Source organism: Amblyraja radiata, chromosome 4, assembly GCF_010909765.2.
Source record: "Amblyraja radiata isolate CabotCenter1 chromosome 4, sAmbRad1.1.pri, whole genome shotgun sequence".
Taxonomy (NCBI): domain Eukaryota; kingdom Metazoa; phylum Chordata; class Chondrichthyes; order Rajiformes; family Rajidae; genus Amblyraja; species Amblyraja radiata.
In genome coordinates this window covers 46,708,595-46,734,528 of record NC_045959.1, presented here as the reverse complement: position 1 = coordinate 46,734,528, position 25,934 = coordinate 46,708,595, and the positions used below count along the sequence as shown (strand labels likewise).

At 40.9% G+C, this 25,934-nt stretch overlaps 1 protein-coding gene across 18 annotated transcripts in view; it reads right to left on the bottom strand.

The window, feature by feature from the left end:
- eya1 (EYA transcriptional coactivator and phosphatase 1) overlaps nt 1–25,934 on the bottom strand; it is a 155,925-nt gene that overhangs the window by 86,833 nt on the left and 43,158 nt on the right. For all 18 annotated transcript variants that reach the window (XR_004411703.1, XR_004411704.1, XM_033019313.1 and 15 more), the window contains 2 exons: nt 7,835–7,917; nt 2,506–2,683 (listed from right to left, as the gene is read on the bottom strand). Coding sequence is in view for 16 of the 18 variants with exons in the window: in XM_033019313.1 (XP_032875204.1) it covers nt 2,506–2,683; nt 7,835–7,917 (261 nt within the window). In the remaining 2 variants the exon portion in view is untranslated. The remainder of the gene's footprint in view (nt 1–2,505; nt 2,684–7,834; nt 7,918–25,934) is intronic.

Below are 25,934 nucleotides of genomic sequence, written 5' to 3'. Positions count from 1 at the left end.
ATGCTAGTTTACACCAAAGATAGACACAAAATGTTGGAGTAACTTAGCTGGACAAACAGGCAGCATCTCGGGAAAGAAGGATGGGTGACATTTCCGGAAGTGGCGGCGCTGTGATACAGCTGTGGCTCGCCTGCAGTCTGTCTGTTTTTACTTTTTATGTCGTTTTTTTTTGTCTAGTTTAGTAATTTTTTTGGTTATTAGGTGGTGTTATGTGTGTGGGGGGAGGGTGAAACAGAGCTTTCTGTCTCTCCCTTCGGGGGAATGCGACTTTTCTGTCGTATCCCCCTTCTCTTCCCCCGTCTGCGCTGAGGCCTAATGGCGGAGCTGGCGGCCTCCAACCTGCGACCGACCTCGAGGGTCCGGAGGTAGAGCCAGCCAGGACTCACCAACGCGAGGCTGGCTGTCTTCGAGCTGTGGCGATGTCCGGGTAGCGGCACGACTCGGCGCTCCGGTGAGGGCGAACGGTGCGGAGCTGAGACACTCCTGTGCGGCCGGCACGGCTACCGGCTGGAAGGTGCTTCCGTGGGGGCAGCCCGGTGCGGGGCTGAGACGCTGCCTTGTGGGCGGACCGGCTACTGGCTGGAAGGTGCTCCCGTGTGAGCAGCCCGGTGCGGGGCTGAGACGCTGCCTTGTGGGCGGCCCGGTGCGGAGCGGAGAACGGTGCTACAGCGGCTGAGGCGGCGGCGACCTGGATCCTGGGCTCGGCCGCGGGCCGGTGGAGGACAATGTCGGGAGCTCGCAGGGCACAGGCTGGTGCCTGTTTTCCGGAGCACCCGTTGCAACAGCTGCGGGCAGCTTCGACCACCCCCCGGGCCGCCATCGCCCGGTGGGGTATCCCTCGGCGCAGAGGGAGAAGAGGAGGGAAGAGACAGTAACTCTAAGACTTTTGCCTCCATCACAGTGAGGAGGTGTTTGGTGAACTCACTGTGGTGGATGTTAATTTGTGTTTATTGTGTTTTGTTATTATTACATGTATGGCTGCAGGCAACAGCATTTCGTTCAGACCGAAAGGTCTGAATGACAAATAAAGGATTCAATTCAATTCAATTCAATTCAAACCCTTCTTCAAACTCCTCCTTCTCCCCTTTCTCATCGGGCAGAAGTTACAAAAGCTTGAATGCACGTACCATCAGATTCAAGAATAGCTTCTTCCCTGTTGTCATCAGACTACTGAACGGACCTCTCATAAGCTAAGGTGTTAGACCCTATCAAAAGGGCTTAACTCGGCCATTTTTAGTGAAAGAAAAATCAGCGACTTGCCATACTAATATCATTTTGACATGAATGGCAGTCATGTCAGACTCTTTCCTAAGCCAATCGCAAAGATAAATGAATTCTATTGCAAGCTTCTGTGAAACTAGGACTGGTCTAAGTTCAGACCTGGACAGAATACTAAGTTACAATAGCAAGTAGAAATTCTCCAGGACCTCCAGATTGAACCACTTAAGACACAATGGCAAATAGAAGCTCTTCAGTAGCCACATGCTCTTCCTCCAACATACTTTTAATACACTGGGAATATTAATTTTCAATTTTCACTGTTTCAGTTTGAGTTCTTCGGGCAATAAAGCCTCTCTTGGAACAAAGGTTGGAAGTCAAATCCTTCATTTGGACAAAATAACTATTTTTTCAAACATATATTACAAAATAAAGTGACATCAAGGCTTTTCCCCTGCCCAACTTTCCTCTTTCCATCTTCATTGCCACTGTGATTCGTGATATTGATATTTTAAATGGGGTCAAATCCAAATCATATCCTAAATTCTGTCTGAGATTCCTATTTCTTCCCGCAAACAAATCCTTGTAGTATGCTTAAAGTAAGTTCCACTAAAATAAACTCAACTGACTATTTCCTCCAAAATTGCCAGCCCATTTGAATTTGTTCTCATGCTTTCTCTGTCAGGATTTTGTTTATTCACAAGATGTGATCACTGCAGACAAGGTTGACTTTCCTTGAGAAAGTGGTGCTGAACCACATGTTAGTAAACTGCAGCAATCTATACATGCAATGTCTCACTGGGCCAGTACAGGGTCAGTTAAGAGTCAGTCGCATTGATCTGGGGCTGGAGTCACATTTAGGCCAAATCTCCGTAAGACAGTACTTACCTTTTAATATAGATAATGAGCTTGTTTTTGTAGCATTTAACTCATGTCAGTATCAGAACTGCTAATACTTAGATTGATTTAAATTCCCCAATACCTCTAGTTTAGTTTAGAGATACAGTGTGGAATGTGGGAGGAAACGGAGCACCCGGAGGAAACCCATTCAGTCACAGGGAGAACATACAAACTCCGTACACACAGCACCCATAGTCAGGATCGAACAAGTCATGTCAGCAACTCTACCGCTGCACCATTGTGCCACCCTAATTGATACAGATAACTAAAGCACCTCGAAAAATTTGAATCCCATGGTATTTTTTTTATTTTCTCCTACATTTATGACTCCATTCCCACTCCTTCAAATAAAGGTCAGCATGAAGTAGATTTAAATGTTTTTATTACCTGTAGCAACATCCGTAATGGCCTGACTAGTGACAGATGGTGAACTTTGGAGTTGATATGTTGCGGTGGTTGAAGGAGTCGCTGGGGGACTGCTGTTGTTGCTTGTCACGTAAGTATATGGAGAATTGTTATAATACTGTGAATATTGCCCCTGACCAAAGCCTGTGTAAGAATATTCCTAGAAAAGGCAAAATAAATAGATTTAGAGTTTGTTTCCTTACAAGAATAAATAATTTCTATTTTGAGCATGATTTGCTTTGCCTTATCCAGATATTAATGATAGGTTGTTGGAAACAGCTGTTGAAATGAAATACATGTGAGTCGGCATGTGTAAAGCTAAATTTAAGTTTCAGACAAATACTGGAACAAAGAACTTTCATTCACTTAATATTTTTCACTACTTAAATGTAGTCCGCAATTTTTTGCAGCCAATGAATAACTTTTGAAGTGCAGTTACTCCCCTTCAAAAGTACTAACATCTGTCAGTAAATTTGCACCCATCAAGATTCCACAATATAGGACAGTGAAATAAAATTGAACTGTAGATGCTGGTTTACACCAAAGGTAGACACAAAATGCTGGAATAACTCACCGGGTCAGGCAGCATCCCGGCAGAAAATGGACAGATGATGTTTCGTGTTGGGACTCAAAATGGGTAGGTGACGTTTTGGGTTGGGACCCTTCTTCTGACTGTAGAAAGGTCCTGGCCTGAAATGTCACCTATCCATGTTCTCCAGAGATGCTGTTTGACCTGCTGAGTTACTCCAGCAATTTGTGTCTACCCTTTTTTTTCCACAATATGGGACAGGGTAATGTTTTATACAGGAACTGCTGGAAGTAAAAGGATTGACATTAAATATTGACCAATACTCCTATGTTCTTTGGAATAATGCCATGGTTTAATGTTGTGTTCATCATAGTGGACAAGCATTGGTTTGGCTTCTCATGTAAAAGCTGAACCAACAAGCATCAGAATATTTGTACACCAGTCTTTAAAAGTGGATTTTAACATACAGTACTCCTTCCTATTTAGAGGTGATGGGGATCGCTAATAAACACCCGATGTATGACAAAGTGTACTATAATACTGAAGCAAAGAATGTGGTAAGAAGTTTTCCAGGCAATGCAGAGATGTACATAATTATCAAGAAAAGATAGAGAATAACAACCCAACCAATCGGTAGTAAAGAAAGCAAACTCAATGCTAGCATTTATTTCAAGAGGGCTTGTATACAAAAACAGGGATGTAATGCTGAGGCTCTAAAAGGTGCAGATAAGGCCACATTTGGAGTATTGTGAGAAATTCAGATTCAGATTCAGATTCAGATTTATTGTCACATGCACCATTAGGTACAGTGATATTTGAGTTACCATGCAGTCATATAATTAAAAGAACACAACTCAATTAAAAGAATGATAGAACTTAACATAAACATCCACCACAGTGATCACTGTGATGTAAGACAATAAAGTTCAGTCAGTTGTTCTCCCGCGTTTGGGGCCTTGGCTACTTTGCAGTCACCGCTACGGACAGCCCGATGTACAAGCCATCTTGTCTGGATGATCAAAGCTCCGACGTCGGGACGGATGGAACACACTCCGCGGCTTGGAGTGCCCGAATCGCCCACTTTCTTATCGGAGACCGCGGCTTCTCGATGTTATAGGCCGCAGGCAGGCCAGCGGTCGGAGCTCTTCTCCGGCGATCCCTGGCTCTGGGATGTTAAGTTCAAGCCACGCCTGCTGCTAGAAGCTATGCAGACCGCGGCTTCACGATGTTAAAGTCAGCAGGCCGGCGGTCAAAGCCTTTCTTCTGGCTCTGTGATGGAAGTCCACGCCGTGCCTGCTGCTGAAGATCTGAGGTGTCTCCGGAAAAGGCCAGACCAATCCAAGTTGTTATGCCGCGAGGGAGGGCGAAAATGCGACTAGGAGAAAAGTCGCATCTTTGCCGAGGTAAGTGACTGGAAATGGTTTCCCCCTATTCCCCCCCCACCCCCTGCATAAAAACACACCGAGAGACATTAACACATACATTTAGACATACTAAAAAAAAAAGTCGAAATGACAGACACACTGCTGGCGAGGCTGTCGCTCGTGCTGCCACCCGATGACGAATTCTGGACAACATATCTGAGGAAGGATGTTCTGGCTCTGGAGAGGGCCCAGAGGAAGTATAGAAGAATGATCCCAGGAATGAGTAGGAATTTATTTAGTCAGAGGGCAGTGAATCTGTGGAATCCTTTGCCACAGAAGGATGTGGAGGCCTAGTCAGTGGATATTTTTAAGGCAGAGATAGATAGATTCTTGATTAGTAAAGGTGTCAGAGGTTATTGGGAAAAGGCAGGAGAATGGGGTTAGGAAGGAGAGATAGATCACTCCTGATTGAATGGCGGAGTAGACTTGATGGGCCGAATGGCCTAATTCTACTGTCACATGAAAAAAATTAATGTAACATCCATGGAATGTCAATTAAGAGTGAAAACAAGAGAGAGAATTGGCACACAAATGAAGGTGCAGAGTTTCGTGCCTTCAGAGTTTAATTAATGTCCGTTGTTCTTCTTTTTTGGCAACTCTTTTAACTTTCTCCTTTACTCATATTTCATTCTCAGGCCTTATGTCATTTGTCCTGGCCACAGACATAAGGTATGCCCATGAAAATCATTACAATAGATCAGTTGTTGGTTGACAGGCAGTAGAGCTGCTCCCTTAACAGCGGCAGAGACCCGGGTTCATCCCTGACTATGGGCGCTGTCTGTACGGAGTTTGTGTGTTTTCCCTGTGACCGCATGAATGTACTCCGGGTGCTCTAGTTCCCTCCCACAATCCAAAGACGTACAGGTTTGTAGGTTAATTGGCTTTGATATATAAAATGTAAATTATCCCTAGTGTCTAGGATAGTGCTAGTGTACGTGGTGATCACTGGTCAGCATGGATTCGGTGGGCCGAAGGGCCTGTTTCCGTGCCGTATATCTACAGTCTAAAAAGTATATAGACAGCAGGACTGCTGAAAACTCCTTAAAACTCTCTGCTCTGCTGTTAAATGATTAAATAATGAGCACTATTCCTTCATCCAAGACCTCAAAATTTAGTTCAAATTAGCTTTAAACATTCCAACCCAATTCTGGCTTTTGCATATGCTGACTCACATTCATCACCTTCTCCATTGACCCAACACTAATCTCAATTCTGCTTATTTCTGTGCTTTTTAGATATGTTTCTTATATATTATCTTTGCATCAGGAAGATGGGCAGACAAAGTTATTTACCTTTAATAACTTCATTCTCAAAATAACTGCTTAGGATAACAGCAGTATGCATAGTTATGCTGATATTTTTCTAGAATTCAGCATTCAAGAAATAATGTGAATAATAAAACTGAGCTATGCCTTTAAAATATTGACCAAATAATGGATGTGGCAGTGTTGGGTCTTAAGAATCAAAGTAAAACATAAAGTGCCAGTTTTGGGCTTCCTTGTGCTCTCATGATTCAATGACCTGAAAATGAATCTTCTTAGAAAGCAAATATAAAACAAATATACATTATTTATATGTAAACTGAGAGCAATTGCAACTGTGTGAAACACAGTAAAGAGAAAGCTTGTTTAGAGCAACAAGGTACATTTGGCATCAAAAAGCCAAAAACCTTGGTGTTCTGCGATTTCTCTACATTTACTTTTGGAAGCTCAACTTGGCACTACTGTGCTGTATTGCTTAAGATTGCTCCAGAGAATTTTTTTTCTGGGCAGAAACTCCAAGCATATACTTCCAATATATTTTCACTGAATTAAAAAAAATATTGTGGCAGCATGGGTGTTTATGGAACCTGCTGATAGTTGAACAACTTAGAACATTACAACCTCCAAATAAGCTCCAAATTACATAGACTTTATTTTTGTCTTTGCACTATTATTGTGCAATAATATTATTATATATGCAACAAGTATTATTGATATACTAATCAAGAATCTATCAATCTCCACCCTAAAAATATCTATTGAGTTGGCCTCCACAGCCTTCTGTGGCAATGAATTCCACAGATTCATCACCCTCAAATATGACAATAATACCCACTTGACTCTCGATATTCAATATTATTTCAATATTACTGATATGTTAACGGCACTTTCCATGCCTCGGTAGTTTGACTGGTTGAAAAATTGCAACACAGACCAGACCCCTCACTCGCAGCAACCTTCAGACAATAGGAGGTCATAAAGTCATAAGAGTAGAAGTAGGCCATTCGGCCCATTAAGTGTACTCCACCATCCAATCATGGCTGATCTATCTCTCCCTCCTAACCCCATTCTCCTGCTTCTCCCCATAACCCCTGATACCTATCAACTTAGCATGACTGATGGATACCCTGAACCAGTTCCCATTGCTCCAAATGAGACTAGTTGTTTGATGGCAACCATTACCCAATTTCTCAAAAGAGCTTCTTAAACAGACATTAGGATCCTCATCAATGTTTGCAAAAAGTCTAGCTTATGCATAGAGTAGTCACTCACTATGTATAAATCAACAAAACTGAATATGGTTTTGAAAATGTTTTAGATTGGACTGCAGATTGACGTAAAGCCCCATAGATTATGCAGTTAAACTTAAAAAAAATCTGAGACCTTGTACTGGAAAGAGAAATGGTAGAGAGCTGGCTAAGAAGATTGAAGATGTCAGCAATAATTTGAAATGGCGTGCATGTGTGCAGGTGCATGTGTTATTGGAAGCTTCCGATTGTGCTGACCTTATTGCACGTGGAAGTAATAAATGTGCAAATCCCAACCAATGTTCTCCAGAAGTAGCAATTACACTAATAGAATCTGATAATGCACCTCATTTGCAGATTAAATGAGTTTGTTGCAGGACATAAATAGATGCTGTGGTCATGTACATCCATTACAAAATGCAACCACCATTTTTTCTGTAAAATTACTTTGCATTCACAAGTTCAAATTAGCCCTTACTATTTGGGTTCTTCTGCCATTTTAACTTAGATAATATTAAGGTGATTGCTGGATCAGGGCCCCGACCATGGGTGAACAAGGGAGGAGGAGGACTGTCTGAACTGTATTGTCTTCCACCACAGTGACGAATGCTGTGGTGGTTGTCTGTGATGAATCATGTTATGTACTGTGTCCTTTTCTAATTGTAACGCTGCATGGTAAATTACATTTCGCTGCACCCCATGGTGCATATGACAAATAAATTTGAACTTGAACGGATTTATTCTGGTACTTATTTTTATTTTACAGCTATATGAGCATGATTTAAGTTTTTATTCAATTAGTTCTGCAATATAGTTCATGCACAAATATAAAAGATGAAGGCACAATACCTGCTGTGAACTATTAAAGCCTGGAGAATGTGTAAGTGAATTGCTGCCCGTGTAAATTCCTGACGAGGATGTAAAACTTCCCCCTGAAAAAGAATTGAAAATAACAAGTTAAAAATGATAGAAATGTAATAGCATTTTGTAGCCATTAAAATAACATTGAAAGTTTTGAGGAGTTTCTAAGGTATTAATCTCACTTTGGATTCGGCAATTCTACTGCTTCCCAATATTACATTTAGTTTAGGACTTCACTATATATTAAGAAAAAAACAACCGAGCTTCTGAAGCTTGAAACATTTCTGAAAGATAAATTTTATTATTAGCTTCCACAACAATTATGCCTTATTATTCATAATCAAGGCATTAGATGAAGAGCCGCCAAAGAAAGGGCAGATTTATAAATGGCATTTTCCAGTCATGCTCCCGTCTTCAATTTATCTCTCTCATCACTTTGCCTGAATGATAGAAGAGCTAATTTAAACTATTTTCCCTACATCTCATGCCCTACAGCTAATATACTTAGCCTGTTGTCAGTGGGCAGGAAGTAACAATAACGTTAGATAATCTTATTGCTTTCAAGAAGGAAAGACCAACTTCAGTGGTGGTATAACTGAGGCCCTTATCCAAATCATGCACAGAACATTTTACAATCCACATGTATATAAATTGATCAGCTATAATCAAATAAACAACATAATATGTAATACCTTTTTCTTAGACTTCCAATCATAGACAGGACCTCAAACGTGCTTATTAACAGTGCTCCCGAACTGAATGCAACCACCTGTACAAGTCGTGTCAATGACAAATTCTCAAGGATAAGGGTTAGCTGCTGTCTACGAGCACCTGCGACTCCAAAGGTCCACCGCAGCTGCTCCATTTTCCTCTCATATCCCAAGTGACTTGTGCATTGACTAATAATTGGCTGATAATTAGCCACTGTAAATTGCCCCCACTGTGCAGTTGAGTGATGGAATTTAGGAGGAATTGATGGGAATGAGGAGAGAATAAATTGAGATCAGTAAAACCAGTCTTTGATCATTGGCACAGACGATGCTTGTTTCTGTGATGTATGACTATGAATGATTTCAGAGTTTCAACACTGTTCATTTGGCAGACAGATGGTTATCATCGACCGAGTACCCGAGGTTGCCTCAGGTGCCGAGGTTGCTCACACATTCTGAACTTACCCTCACCAGAAAATTAACATTGACACCCTTGACAAGGTTCAGAGGCGTGCAGCCCGGTTTGTTAATAACAACTACTCAAGTGTTTCCGATATGTTCAATCGCCTTGGCTGGGAGTCGCTGGAGTCAAGACGCACCTAAGCCCGCTTATGTACTGTCTACAAGGAGACTCATGGCATCATCCCCAGTAACATATCTCACCTCATTCAATCCAATACCCAGAACTCTATGAGACTCAGGTCACTTTATTTATACTAGAATTAGAGCAAACAAAAATAGCTATCAACAGTCACTATATCCATGGACTATCCCAGAGTGGAACATCCTTCCTGACACCACCAGGTGTGCACCAACCTTGTCACTCTTCAAGTCACAGCTCGACAACTTGGACGTGGATCATCTCACCAAACTTGCCCACATAAAAATCTAAAAGTAACCCTTTTGCAACCAGTGCCCATGTGAACGAAACCTGCACGTGTTAGCCCAGCTGTTGGCGGTTGTGCAATAAACAGGTAGAAGCAGAATTTACCCTGTTTTTCTGAGTAGATGAAAGGACGACCATTGGTAACCAGTAGGTTATATATTTCTTAAAGTGCACAACATACTACAATGGTAACATTTGGGAATAACTAGGTGATCACAGGGCAAAGTGTTTAATTTTCTTGTCAATACAACCTAGTGGGAAACAGAGCCAAGACCAAAGACGACAAAAGGATAACCAGCTTTAAGGCAGTAGATGAACCAGCTGATCAGATTACTGGCTGTTCATTTTATTTTTTATTGAATTCAGTGGAATAGATAATCAGGTAGTTTGTAAAAAAACTATTCGTTTCTGTTAGTTTCCTTATTTTGCTTAAAATATTCTTAAAAGAGTGTAAAATAAATGTGCCATTTGATGGTGGATATACATTATTTTCTTATGATGCAGGAGGTGGCTACATGGATCATCGTCCATGCTGGCTGCGAGAGCAGATCCACCAGCTGCATTCTCCCACATATAATCCTGTACCCTGTTCACGTTCACATGCCCCTCAAATGTTCCCTGATTGTCTCGCTGCCCATCTACATTAAGGTGTAATTCACAGGAGCCGATTATTCCACACCTTTGGAATGTGAGAGGAACCCGGAGCACCCCAAGGAAACCCACAAAGAACAAAGGGAAAACATGCAAACTCCAGGTGGCACGGTGGCACAGCGATAGAGTTGCTGCCTTACAACACCAGAGACGCGGGTTTGATCCTAACTACGGGTGCTGTACAGAGTTCTACCTGTGACCACGTGGGCTTCGCCCACCTGCTCGTTTCCTCCCACACTCCAAAGATGTATAGGTTTGTAGGTTAATTGACTTCGATAAAGATTGTAAATTGTTCCTAGTGCATAGAATAGTGCTAGTGTACGGATTGATCGCTGGTCGGCATGGACTCATTGGGCCGAAGGGCTTGTTTCCATGCTGTATCTCTAAACTAAACTCCACACAGAGAGCACCCAAGGTCAGGATTGAATTCAGTCTCTGGAGCAGTGTGGTAGCAGGACTACTTGCTATGCCTGTAGCTCTTATGGTGCTTCAGGAGGTGATATGAAGGAAAATAACTCCTTGTCATTCAAAGTGCTCTGCTCATACGAGGCAATGACAGATGGCACTGAAAATCATCAACCTATGGTGCGGGTTAGCTGCATGTATCCATGAAACAGAGGGGGGGCAGCTTCTTCAGATTCAGATTCAATTTTATTGTCATTGCACTTTTCAGTGCAACGAAATGGTTTAGCCTGCAGTCATAACATAGAATAAATAACAAAACACACACTCAACACAGTTTAACATCCACCACAGTCAGTCCACCAGGCACCTCCTCACTGTGATGGGAGGCAAAAAGTCCCTAAGTGCTTGTCTCTTCCCTCCTTTCTCTCCCTCTGCACTGAGGCGATCCAGGCCTCCGATGTTGTGACCCCGCCGGGTGATGGTAAGCAAGTCCCGCGGCTGAATCCGAGCTCCACGAACTGGCCAGTTCAAACTCCGCGGCCCGGGGTGGTCGAAGCTGCCGCCCTCCAGTCCAGCGGATGAAGCTGTTGTTGCGGGAGCTCCGGATAAACAGGTCACCAACCTGTGACCTGCGAGCTCCCGACGATGTCGTCCACTGGCCCGCGGCCCGCTGCCGAGCCTCCGAGGCTTCGAAGTTGGGTCGCAATGACACCACAGCCCCGAAGTCGGCTAGCCTCGCATTGGTAAGTCCTGGCTCTGCCTCCAGAGCCTCGAGGTCGGTCCCAGTTGGAGGCTGCCAGCTCCGCAATAGGCCTCAGCGCAGACGGAGACGGAGTTGGGGGATACGGCAAGAAAGGTCGCATCCCCCCCCGAAGGAAGAGTCAAAAAACATGTTTCTCCCACCCCCCCACATATACACAACTAAAACAAACCGAAATAAACTGTAACAACGGGACAAAAGAAAACAAAAAAAGAAAAGACAAACAGACTGCAGGCGAGCCGTAGTTGCAAGGCAGCGCCACCACTTCTGGGATTACATAATTACATCTTTAAGTAAAGTGCTTGATATATTTGAGAGAGCTTCTTCTTTACTGTTTGGAATGAAGCAGCACTCAGGCAGAATGCAAAACTGCAAGCTGTAGGATGGCATACCCATAACAGAGTCAACATAATTTAAATTCATTCAAATAGACAGAGAACTGGATGTACTCCATTATAAACAGACAATCATCCTCTCTATGTTTTCCTTTCTGCACACCACCAGGGCAATACTTTATGATCAATTATCAAAAAGCCTCCTGTGCAAATAAGCTCCCTCTTCAAATAGACACAATCAATAAGAGTACCCACAATCATTCCCAATTGGTCATAAATATGGTTTGCAGTTCCTAGGTTATTACAGTGCACAATATTTACCGACCCATTGTATCCTTATCACTGGGAGGAGAATAGGACTATTTCAATTAACTTTACCTGTTAAGCAGTGTTTTGTTCCCATGTAATTGGTTCCTTAACAAACCTCGGAATGCACAAAACAGCTGCGGCTGCTTTATCAGCAGTTCATCTGAACCTGTTAACTCTCAATCCAATTTTTAGGAACCAATAGTTAGAGCATGTGTACAATTCATGTATTCAGGTTGAGTCACCCAAGCAGAGTTTTTTTTTTTTTAATACATAGAGAAATTAGAACAGAGCACTTCAGAATGACAATGACAATAAAAGATATTATTATATTATTATATTATTATTATTATTAAGATATGTTTGGAGGTTAAAAGGGCCATTAATACTTTCCTTATGCATTCTTCAAAGTCCATCCAGCTAGTCTCCTTGTGCCGTCACTTTGACAGGATTGATTGTGCCCATTTTCCTTGTCCCACTGATTAAGGAACGCTTAAAATGTGCAAGTATTCATCTTCAACATCAATGTGTGGGTTGTGGATGGTTCCATTCACCATCCGCTTAATTTCAAAAATGTTATTGTGTTTCAAAAACAGGTTATGCAAGCTCCTTTATCCAACAATTCTATATTTCTGCTAGAGTTCTTTTTCATTTTCATAAAATTCCTTAAGCTACAAGGGCTGGCCAGACATTGGAACCGAAAATGTTCAGTTTCTAAGTAATAATTGGAATTTCCAATGAACAATTTTAGTGCTATAGAGTCATACTGAGCAGAAACAGGCCCTTCAACCCAACTTGGCACAGTGGCACAGCGGTAGAGTGCCTTCCTTATAGTGCCAGACACCCGGGTTCGATTCTGACTATCGGTGCTATCTGTACAGAGTTTATACGTTCACTCTGTGATCCTGTTGGGTTTCTCTGGGTTCCTCCCACAGTCCAAAGATGTACAGGTTTGTAAGTTAATTGACTTCTGTAGATTGTAAATCGTTCCTAGTGTGTTGGATAGTGCTAGTGTCCTGGGTGATCGACACGGACTCGGCCAAAAGGCCTGTTTCCACACTGTATCTCTAAAGTCAACCATGTTTTACAACTGAGTGATGAAACACATGAGAGCATATATTATATATAAACTTATGGCACCAGTGTCTTAATGTAAAGGTGATATGTGAGATGCTGACTGAGTGGGAATGAACAGATAAGTGGAAGCACTTCTTTGCCTGTACCTGGTCCACATCTGTCTGTACCCATCCTATTCATGTAATGTAGCCATTTACCTTATCTCTGTTTTTTATGATTTTGTAAACCTCTAGGTCCCCTCTCAAACTTCTCCACTCCAGGGAATAAAGACCCAGCCAATTTAGTCTCTTCTTATAACTCAAGCCCCTGAATCCAGGTAACATCCTCGTGAATCTGTATGCACCCTTTCCAGCTTGTTGACATCCTTCCTATAGCAAGATGATCAGAAATGCACATAATACTCTAGGCATGGTCTCACCAATGGCTTGTACAGCTGTAACATGATGCACCCCATCTCCTGTATTTCATACCCTTATAAATGAAGGCCAATGTGCCAAATGCCTTCTTCACCATCCTCTCTACCTGTTTTCATCTCTGACATGCTAAGTGCCTTGATTGCACAGTGAAGTATCTGTGGGACATTAAAGATAAGAATTCAGATCATCACAATAACATTTTTAATGGTTTATGATAATGCAAATGATCATCTTTCACTTGGTGTGTAGGGAGGAACTGCAGATGCTGGTTTAAACCAAAGACAGACACAAAACACTGGAGTAACTCAATGGGTCAGGCAGCATCTCGGGACCAAAGGAATAGGTGTCGTTTCGGGTCGTGACCCTTCTTCAGACTGAGAGTCAGGGGAATGGGGAATGAGATATATAGACGGTACTTATGAAAAATGAATGGACGATATGCAAAAAGCACCAATAATCAAAGAAATGTGGGGAACTCCTATATATCGGTGAAACCAAGCACAGACTTGGTGATCGTTTCGTTGAACACCTTCACTCAGTCCCCCTATATGATCTCCCGGTTGCCAAACACTAACTCCCCTTTCCATTCCCATGCTGACCTTTCGGTCCTGGGCCTACTTCATCATCAGAGTGAGGCCAAATGTAAATTAGAGGAACAGCATCTCATATTTCGCTTGGGCAGCTTATAAACCAGCGATATGAATACTGATTTCTCTAACTTCGAGTAACCCTTCCCCTGTCTCCGCCCCACCCCACCCTAGTCATTGTCCTAGTGTCGAGTTCCTCTGTTTACTCGTTGCCACCTATTCGACACCCAACAATGGCCTAATGTGTACCCCACATTTCCTTGATTATCGGTGCTTTTTGTATACCTTCCATTCATTATTCCTAAGTACCGTCTTTATCTCTCAGTCTGAAGAAGGGTCTCGAAACAAAACGTCACCTATTCCTTTCCTCCAGATATGCTGCCTGATCTGTTGAGTTGCTCCATCTCTTTGAATCTTTCACTCAGTGCTGACTTTAATTACTCGTGTGGCCACATTATATTCTGCACCACCTTTATGGTATGATTTTCCTTGAAAGTACAGAAAACTAAATGTTTCCATTGTAACCAGTACAGGCGACAATAATAATAAACTAAATTAAATATGCATAAGTGAATGAGGCAGAGTTTGTCACCAGGAAACTCCAACAACACCCCAGATGTCTCCAGGTGGGCCACCTCTGGTGGTGGAGAAGCTATATGAAAGCCCATTTCAGGTTCTCCATTTCTTCTTGGTGGTCTGAGTTCCCCTCTTCTGAAAGAAAGAACCTGGGAGCGAAACTAATTGCATGTGTTGAACAGGTGATAGAGAACAATTTTCATGCTGCCACTGAAAATCAGCAACATGGTATAAAGTTGGTTGACGTGTCAGCGAGAGATGCGGAAAGGAATGGGTCGACTTGAAAGGTGCAATGGTGTGTGGGATGACTGCTGGACTAAGCTGGTGGGAAGATTGAAGGAATTATAGAGTAATGCACACAAGAGAATGCAAGTTAATGTGTCGCCATCCCAACTTTTCTGACCTGCTGAATATTTTAAACCACTTTAAGCACTCAGACCAGGACGTTGAAACCGTTTCAGTGTAGTTCACTACTGTGGCTCCCCACAGCCGCATCATTCTTTCCTTTGCTGTCAGTCTTCCTTCTCCCAGCAGCAGGGAAGATAAAGGTCCCGGTGAGCTCTTTATTTCCCAGCATGACACAGAGAGAGAAAAACAATAACTCCAGAGGCAACTTGGGTTGTCAATACTTAATTTACTCTTATTTTGTTTTCTCCTCCAGTTATTGCACAGCCAACTCCCAAATCCATTAAATGCCTAGTTTTTTTATGCCCATTCACAGAATGAAATTGAAATGGAGACACTTGTTGACATTATACATGTTTAGCCTAATTGGTCAAAAATTTGGAAATTCAGTGGCTGGGTTAAAAAGTCACAGAATACGTGCTCCAGACACTTCCAGTTTTCCCAGATGCTACTGAAAACTCAACCTTGACTGCTTTCAGCATGCCAGGAGGTTAAAATTCACATCCAAGTGCTCACACATTAAAAGACACAAAATTATTCCCAGGGTAAATCAAGATTTTCAAATTAACAGCGTGACTTTTTAAAAACGTACTTATTTTGTGTTCAGTTGGCTGATCTCAGTCAAGTGAGATTGTGTGTTTTATAGCTGGCCTCAACTCTCATAAATTAGCAGATTTGTAAATGAAAAGACAACCTCTCAATTGAAAAGAAAACACTTTCAATCAAAACCCACTGATTCTTGCTTGCGATTCCTTATGGATATTAATTGCAAACAGAAACAAATATAGCCAAACAATGTTCCCATGTTCAAACAGCCTGCCAACATCACTATTTAAGCTCACAAATAAGGAATACATAACAGCTCTCTAGGGTGAAGTATTGAAGGGTTGAAGGCCTTTGGAAAAATATGAACTGTACCAATGAAAAAGAAATAATCAAATAATACTACATTGTGATTTAAGGAATATATATCAGACATTCATTTTTTACTTAAACAAAATTAGTCAAAAATGAACATGATAAATATTTCTAATTTCCCCAAAGAATCTATTTTATAATTCATTTGTAAGAACGGCAAATTAAAATAAGTCTGTACACATTTAATATCCAATCATCACCAAAAAAGAATCCCAGGAGAAACCTTAGCTCCCTCATAGTTTCAAAGCTCTTCAATATCGCCAGCTTTCGTAAAAATAACACAGGAGATTAATTTACAGCAGTCGGCAGAAAAAGTAATTACACCTCTGTTAAGGGAAACAAAATGAGCACGGCCCTTTCATCCTGTGGTCATCATCAACTCATGGGGAGGTCTTACAGACCGTAACAAACGTAAAACAGGTTTGATACAAGACGCTGTGTGGGCTAACCAGTACTGCTGGCTGTGACATGGCAATGTAATAAAGTAGGATGGGTGAAGATTACTAAAGTGGTTTAATAATAAATGTTTCATCAACTTTGAGTGTAAACTAATACTCTCCCTGTGCAATATAGGAGACATTGAGAGAGAGTTATTGTTTCTGAGTCTCTGAATCCTATGCTGCTCGGTAAAACCCTGGCTTCTCTGTGGAACAAATAAGCGAGATAGGAGCTTCCAAATACGATAAAATCTTCAACTTTCAGGTCAAAGGGCAAGTCAGGAGAGAGCAGAGACCCACATAAAAGCTAAGAACCTTCGCAACATTTAAAGAATGAAGACCTGCTGGGACTAGTTTGCAGCTCGCATGTGCAGAGTTTTTATTTCAATTCCCCATTTTTGTGGGCAAGATGTTAGTGTCCCTTGTGGGCTTCTGACAGGAGTCCATTTGCTTTGGTTGATCAGCTCTTTGCCATGGGCTGTGTCTATCATCAGTGCACAATATATGTGGCAGAGTTAGTCGATCTCTCGAGGGAAATGCCTATGAAGTCCAGATGGGCTCTTTAAATCTAACAATTTCATTCCCTGATTTATTCTTTTACTTTTTTTACAAGATCAGTTAGCTGGTATTCTAGCATAGGTGATTGCCAGCGACTTCTACATCTGCATTTAAACATTTTACATATGTCAGATTAAATGCTTCAATTTCCAAAGTTTGTTACACAAAATGAGTATTTATACCCGTAGAACTGCCTCTAAAACATTGAAGATTGAATTAAGCAGCAATTGTAGAACATTGTGCTGCATTATTGCCAGAGTTGATCTAATTCATGCAAGGAGTGTTAAAATGCAGGACAGCAATCAGAGGGGTGAACATTGCATTGGTGAAATGTTCTTTTTAGTAATTGTCCAAAGAACGTAAACAACATGCCAACTACACAGAACTTTCCAGGCTTCTCACTAAATAAGGTATGCGAAAATAATTAATGTAAGGTAGGGAAAATAATTAAATAAAATATTTTAACCTAATACATAGGAAATCTCTCATGTATGACATTAATGCTTATACAAGCAAGTCAAATTTTTATAGCATTTCTGTTTAAATTTACAGGAAAATCACATATACCGTGCAAACGTTTTTTCCACCCTTATTGCAATTTTTCCACAATTAATTTATTTTTCTGCTATATTATTGAATTAAGTCATGTGAAATAATCAATAATCTACAGAGTGCTAACCAATATTAAGGCAGGATATGTTTTTTTTTTGGGTTGTAATGAAGAGAAATGCTGTTTCGCGTGTGAGGCGTGATAACAATTTAGCAAATTAAATCCACTGAGCTAAACTGAGCTCAGTTCACAGCACCAGCTGGACTCGCCCTCACACCCTCCGCATTCACATTATAGTCTGGTATAGATCCATGGGTTCAAACGCCTTAGACCTCTTGTTCATATGCTGTGGGGGCGAGGTCAATAGAGATAAAACATCTCAGCTGATGTTTTGCAGAGGCCAGCTCCCAGGAAGTTTCGAATGGGAATGGCAGAGTGATTCCTGATAAAATCCGTGAGGCTTTGTAAGAGTTTTCAAATGTCTCTAAGGTAGAGGGACATTTAAAAACTAGAGACATTTCTTTTAGTGCTTAAAAATTTAATACAAAGTAAAGATTATTAAAATCACATGGAAGCACAAATAATTAAAGGAGTAAAATACCAAAATATATATATATATATATATACATATATATTGAATCACCTTTTTTTGGCACTGGATCAAGAATCAATTCAATGGGAATTTCTACCCTACACCTGGTCTGGCTGGTATAGGGTCCCAAAAGCAGATTTCCCAGTGTAAGGCTGGGGAATCTGCACAATTGGATTCCATGTCTCAACTCTTCCTGTATTCCAAAAAATAGAGTGACACACGTCTTAGGTTAATCCAAGGCCATGCAAGTTCAGAACTTAGTTACCTGGGAATGGGTGAACCTAATGGTTCCAAAGCTGATATGGCCCAAAAGTTGGGAAAAGCAAATCAAACCCAGTGGAAAACAGAGCAAAATACAAAACGCAACAACATGAATCTAAATTTCCTGGGATTTACAGTACATTAATTATCCAACAAAATATCATTTATTTGAAAAATCATTGAATCACAGAAGGCGGCCTTGAACATGTGGCTTTAAGGGGTCTCAAATTAGCACAAGATGTACCACCATTGCCCAACAAACTGATTTCTACCATGTAAAATACCCCAAAGGCTCTTGGACTCTGTAACCGGGAGGGAGTTGGAGATGTCGGATGTGAGGAGCATGGGCCGGTAGGAGGGTGAACCAGGGTAATGCCACCAGCACCTTAACGGTAGTCTGCATGGAGACAAAGATGGCCGGGCAAGGAGAGAAGAGCGATGTTGGATCGCGGGAACTGGTCCAGCACAGTGCGCATGGGCCAACTGGACTTTGAATAATGGTGTCAAAAATGGCGGCACCCGCATATGTAATATACGGAGAAAGAATTTCACTATGCAGTTGCATATATGACAAATAAAGCACTATTAAACTGTTTAACAAATTAAGAGGCCACTTTGATTGCCTGGAAATTATGTATCACACAAGATCTCAGAGAATCTTTCCCAGTTCATTAAAATTAAGCATTTAAACCTAAATTACATTAAAATAAACTAACTTATATTCTTATTCTTAAAAGTATTGTTTTGAATTTGTGAGTTCATTTTATAAACTTCCATATTAAAGTAATGCTTAAATTGAGCCAGATACAGTTGCCACTGTGGCAAGTCTATAAATTTCACACCTGTTCCTATCTGTGCTATTCATTTACAGGCTGCAAGTTCAAAAGTAAAAGTAATAAACACAATTCTAAGTCCAGTTCAACTATTAATACTATATTTAAACTAATCAATAGTTCAAAAGCCATTCCACAGAGATAAGAGTGTGAATGTCAAAATTGCCAATCACATAATAATTGTCTACACTGGAATTAACATCCACATGGGAAACTTCAAAATTCAGACACACAAGTGTAAACATTACAATCCAATGTTCTTGTTTTTTTGGCAGCTGTGTCACAAATCTCACAATGTGGTCATTCAACTTGCATTTTAACAATGCTGTCTGCTATCTCGACGAAAGTTGTGTCTCTTACTTTCCTGGTTAATAGGAGTGTAATTTATTTTTAATCCTTTGCAGTAATCTGCATCAAATGATAATCCTGAAATACATGGATCTCTGAAGAAAGTGGGTAACTGACTAGCTCTTCAGAATTTTGGGGCTCTTGGGACACAATTTGATCATAATTGTAAGCATAAAGTCAGAGATCTACATCATAATTGTAAGCATAAAGTCAGAGATCTACAGTATGGAACAGGCCCTTCAGCCCACCATGCCAACAATCATGCATGACTATACTAATCCACTTACCTGCTTTAATTCCATATGCTTTGCTCATTCAAGTACCTGTTCTGCAAATATTATTACGAAATTGGCCAAGGAATTCATCCTCGGACAATGTTTGAACTTACTTTTCTGAAATCTATGTCTATTGAAGTTGATGCAAATAAATTTGAAAAGTGCAAACGAGTACACAAATGCTATCATTCCGACACATTTAATACTAATTACCTAGGATTGAATCCAAGCCAATGATACGTTGTAATTTCTCGTGTTCTTTTGGTGCTTACCACCCGATACTAGTTTATTTAATGAAATTCTCCAAAATAATGAAAAATCCTAGAATTTAAAATGTTTCATTTGGAAATAGAGATCATTGAGGAAGTCCTGTAGGAACTTAATTGGAAAGATTTTATCATGGGTTAGTGTATTTAAAACTAATGTGCAACTCCTCTAAGAGCTGACTATGGAGAACTCCAACTGTCTCGTCTTACCTTGGTAAAACGTACTTCCACTTTAATGAGGTAAATCACCAGCATTTAAAGTTAAGTCAAATGAAACACAATATTCAAGTATCAAAAGGAAAACCAACGTGTACCATTAGCTAATTTTGCTTCTTCCAGTTGACAAATTGCCCAAACATATCCACAACTACCAATGATGAAAAGATAACTAAAATTGACCATGCATTAGTCTGCTGATAGTTCTTTATTCGTGTTCTCCCTGCCTCCTGAAATTCTTGGGGTTCCATTTTGGCTCCTTTAGCAAGTCCCCTTCCTAGTTTCAACATCCTCAGTTTCTGTGGGTCTCTCTGTGTTACTTTAGAGTTCCTGCTTTTCAGCTCTTAGAAAGCTTGAATCTCAGATCCTTTGCAGTCTCAGCTTTTTTCTCCAAGAAAGGTGATCACTAGTACCTGATTGAAAGTGATCCACAAGAAGACTATGGGTAAACTCAGAAGCTCCGAGGGCTGAATATTGGTTATCATCTAGCTAACATTCCTTCTCTTCTTAGCATCACATTTGGTCAAATAAACATTTTATTACTTCTACAGTTGAGGGCAACAGCTTTGGCCACAAGAAAACCGTGGAAGAAATCAACGTTTGATCAGACGTATGAACATTTATCTAAAATGGATGAGTAAGGATGAGCTGCTCCTTTGGTCCCAATGGTACCTCAGCTTCAAAATATCAGCGACTATATCATCCCTATACCAATATACTACATCAATATAATCGCCAAGTGGACCCGCGATAACATGTTTGATCATTCAACAAGAGCTTCTGAAAGGTGCTCTCTAACCCAAAAGAGCAATCAAGGAAGTTACAAGAAGCCATGGTGACCACGATGACATAGCCTATTAAGACATATCCATGTTCTAAATGTAAATAACATTTTCCCTGCCAGAAATGTTCCCATCACTCTTTCAAAAGTTTGCGGAAAATTTACGCTCATTGCACATGCTTGCGACTTATTCCAGAGAACATTGACATAGGAGAGAGCTACTGACTTCGGGAAGCATGATGGAGTACATAACCCAATCAACATTAATGGTGCTGAAGTGAAAATGGTTGAGAGCTTCATGTTCCTTTGCGTAAATATCATCAGCAATCTGTCCTGGACATAGAAACATAGAAAATAGGTGCAGGAGTAGGCCATTCAGCCCTTCGAGCCTGCACCGCCATTCAATATGATCATGGCTGATCATCCAACTCAGTATCCTGTACCTGCCTTCTCTCCTTACCCCCTGATCCCTTTAGCCACAAGGGCCACATCTAACTCCCTCTTAAATATAGCCAAAGAACTGGCCTCAACTACTTTCTGTGGCAGATAATTCCACAGATTCACCACTGTGTGAATCTTCTAAATTCTAGCGAGTACAAGCCAAGTCTATCCAGTCTTTCTTTATATGAAAGTCCTGCAATCCCAGGAATCAGTCTGGTGACTCCCTCTATGGCAAGAGAGTCTTTCCTCAGATTATGAGAACAAAACTGTACGCAATACTCCAGGTGTGGTCTCACCAAGGCCCTGTACAACTGCAGTAGAACCTCCCTGCTCTTATACTCAAATCCTTTTGCTATGAATGCTAACATACCATTCGCTTTCTTCACTGCCTGCTGCACCTGCATGCCTACTTTCGATGACTGGTGTACCATGACACCCAGGTCACGTTGCATCTCCCCTTTTCCTAATCGGCCACCATTCAGATAATAGTCTACCTTCCTATTCTTGCCACGAAAGTGGATAACCTCACATTTATCCACATTATATTGCATCTGCCATGCATTTGCCCACTCACCCAACCTATCCAAGCCACCTTGCAGCCTCCTAGCATCCTCCTCACAGCGAACACTGCCCCCCAGCTTAGTGTCATCCGCAAACTTGAAGATGTTGCATTCAATTGCCTCGTCCAAATCATTAATATATATTGTAAATAGCTGGGTTCCCAGCACTGAGCCTTGCGGTACCCCACTAGTCACTGCCTGCCATTCTGAAAAGGACCCATTTACTCCTACTCTTTGCTTCCTGTCTGACAGCCAGTTCTCTATCCACATCAATACTGAACCCCCAATACCGTGTGCTTTAAGTTTGCATACTAATCTCTTATGTGAGACCTTGCCAAAAGCCTTCTGAAAGTCCAGATATAACACATCCACTGGTTCTCCCCTATCCACTACTAGTTACATCCTCGAAAAGTTATTTAAGATTTGTCAGACATGATTTACCTTTCATAAATCCAATGATTTCACCACTTTCCAAATGTGCTGCTATCCCATCTTTAATAATTGACTCTAGCATTTTCCCCCACTACCAATGTTAGACTAAGTGGTCTGTAATTCCCCGTTTTCTCTCTCCCTCCCTTTTTAAAAAGTGGGGTTACATTAGCTACCCTCCAATCCTAAGGAACTACTCCAGAATCTAAAGAGTTTTGAAAAATTATCACTAATGCATCCACTATTTCTGGGGCTACTTCCTTAAGCACTCTGGGATGCAGCCTATCTGGCCCTGGGGATTTATCAGCCTTTAATCCATTCAATTTATCTAACACCACTTCCTGACTAACCTGGCTTTCACTCAGTTCCTCCATCTCATTTGACACCTGGTCCCCTGCTATTTCCGACAGATTATTTATATCTTCCTTAGACAGAACCAAAGTAGTTATTCAATTGGTCTGCCATATCCTTGTTCCCCATGATCAATTCACCTGTTTCTGACTGCAAGGGACCTACATTTGTTTTAACTAATCTTTTTCTCTTCACATATCTATAAAGGCTTTTGCAGTCAGTTTTTATGTTCCCTGCCAGTTTTCTTTCATAATCTGTTTTCCCTTTCCTAATTAAGCCCTTTGTCCTCCTCTGCTGGACTCTGAATTTCTCCCAGTCCTCTGGTAGGCTGTCTTTTCTGGCTAATTTGTATGCTTCATCTTTTGTTTTGATACTATCACTGATTTCCCTTGTTATCCACGGATGCTCTACCTTCCCTGATTTATTATTTTGCCAAACTGGGATGAACAATTGTTGTAGTTCATCCATGCGGTCTTTAAATGCCTTCCATTGCATATCCACCGTCAACCCTTTAAGAATCAATTGCCAGTCTATCTTGGCCAATTCACGTCTCATACCCTCAAAGTTACCTTTCTTTAAGTTCAGAACCCTTGTTTCTGAATTAACTATGTCACTCTCCATCCTAATGAAGAACTCAACCATATTATGGTCACTCTTGCCCAAGGGGCCACGCACAACAAGACTGCTAACTAATCTTTCCTCATTACTCAATACCCAGTCTAGAATAGCCTATCATATTGAAGCTACAACCAGAAAAGCAACCAGACTTCAAGAGACTAAAGATGTTTGGCATGTGTCCAACATCTCTTACTAATTTTTGCAGATATATCATAGAAAACATACTATCTAGCAAAATCACAGCTTGGTTTGGGAACAGCTCTGACCAAGCTTTCAAGAAATTGCAGTGTTGTGGATATAGCACAGTCCATCACACAGACCAGATTCCCCACCATTGACCATCAACATTTTATGATCTCTAGAGAAAACAGCTAACATAATCAAGTCTGAAGAAGGGTTTCAGCCCGAAACATTGCCTATTTCCTTCGCTCCATAGATGCTGCCGCACTCGCTGAGTTTCTCCAGCACCTTCGATTTTTCAGCATCTGCAGTTCCTTCTTAAACATAATCAAGGATTTATTTTCACCCCAGCCGTTCCCTCTTCCATTGGGCAAAAGATACAAAAACTTGAAAATACAGCCAGCAGACTTGAGAATAGCTTCTTCCCTTCCATTATGAGATTACTGAATGAGCTAGGGTGTCGCCTCGATCTTCTAACCTACCTCATTGGAACATTGGTCTTTTTCTCTGGAACTGTAATGCCACAATGCTGCAAAACAGTATTCTGCACTCTGGTATTTTTCTCTTTGCACTATTTGTTGTACTTGTATATATGGCGTGAACGTAATCACATACAGCATTATCTGATTTAATTGGATAGCGTGCAAACAAAAGGTTTTTCAGTGTATTTTGTAAAACAAGGCAATAATGAATATTACTAGCAGAACAAAGAACAGTACCAGAGGAACAGGCCATTCAGCCCACAATGACTGCCAAACATGATATGAAGTTCAACTAATCTCTGCCTGCATGTGATCCATATGCATATGCCTATCTAAAAGTCTCTTAAATGTCACTACTGTATTTCCATCCACCACCATCCCTGGCAACACATTCCAGGCACCCACCACTTTCTGTCTAAAAAAAATTGCTCTGAAAATCTCCTTTAAACTATCCCTCTTCCCCTTTAGGCTATGCTGTTTATTATTTTATGTTTCCACTATGGGAAAAATGTTTTGACTATGTATCCTATATATACCTCTCAAATGTTATATACTTCTGGAAGGTCATGCCTTAATCTAAGATTGTTCAACCTTTCTTTATACTATCTAATTAAGGAACGATCCTAGTAAACTTATTTTGCTCCCTCTCCAAAGCCTCCACATTCCTCTTCTAAAAGTGTGACAGGAACTGCGGACAATACTCCAAAAGCTCAAAAACCCAAGATCACTTTATATATCAATGCAGTTAAAAGTCTGGCCATTAACTGTATACCTTACCTTACATTCTCCTCAAATCCTTTACATTGACTCACTTTCCTTACGTCAATTTCCCAAAGGGCAACATCTCATATTTAGTCAGATTAAATCCCATTTGTCACTTCTCCACCCATATCTTTAACTGACGTATCAGCTTTCTCCACTGTTGGTAGGTCCACCAGAGGTCACAGCACAGCTCCCTCAGAACTCCACCAGTCACCAACCCCTGCTAAATTAACATCCTTCCACCACTACCCTCTGTATTTTATGGATAAACCAGTTCTGATTCTATACTACTGTCATCATAGATTCTAATCATGTTAATCGTCTGAATTAATTTAGCTTGAGTGACTTTATCAAATGCCTTTTTAAAATGTATGTTTATTGCATCCATTGCCCTACCCTCATCAATCACTTTTGTCATCTCCTCACAAAACTCAATCGTTAGTAAGACATAATCTGCCACATACAAAGCAGTGCTAACTGTACCCAATTATCCCAAACTCTTCCAAATGCAAGTAAATACTGTACCAAAGAATCCTCTCCAATAGTTTCCTTATCACTGACTCGAGATTCACCATCCTATAATTTCCTGGATAATCTCTACTTCCCTTCTTTGTATTCGCCTACAAAGGAAAGACATTGGCTACTCTCCAGTCCACCATGATCTCGCCAGCAGCTAGAGACGATACAAAGATTTTCGTCAAAGCCTCTGCAATTTCCTCCCTTGCCTCTCAATAATCAGCGATAGATCCCATCAAGCCCCGGGGATGTATCCATGTAATGGTTTTCAAGAGACCACCTCGTTCATGATTTCTAACTGTATTTTATCATACACTATACTAATATCATCATCCTCTATGTCCTTTTCCTTGGCAAATAAAGATACAAAGCACTATTTTCGTATCTTGTCTACATCCTCCGACTCCAAGAATAAATTCCTTCCTTTCTCGGGTGATTTACTGTACCTTCTTCCCAGTTACCCTCTTGTTTTTAATCTATATTATAAAGCCTTAAGATTTTCTTAAATATCACTTGCCAATAACATTTCATGGCCCCATTATGCCCTTCTAATCACCTGCTCGAGTACTTTCTTGCCCGTTTTATATTCCTTAAAGGCCC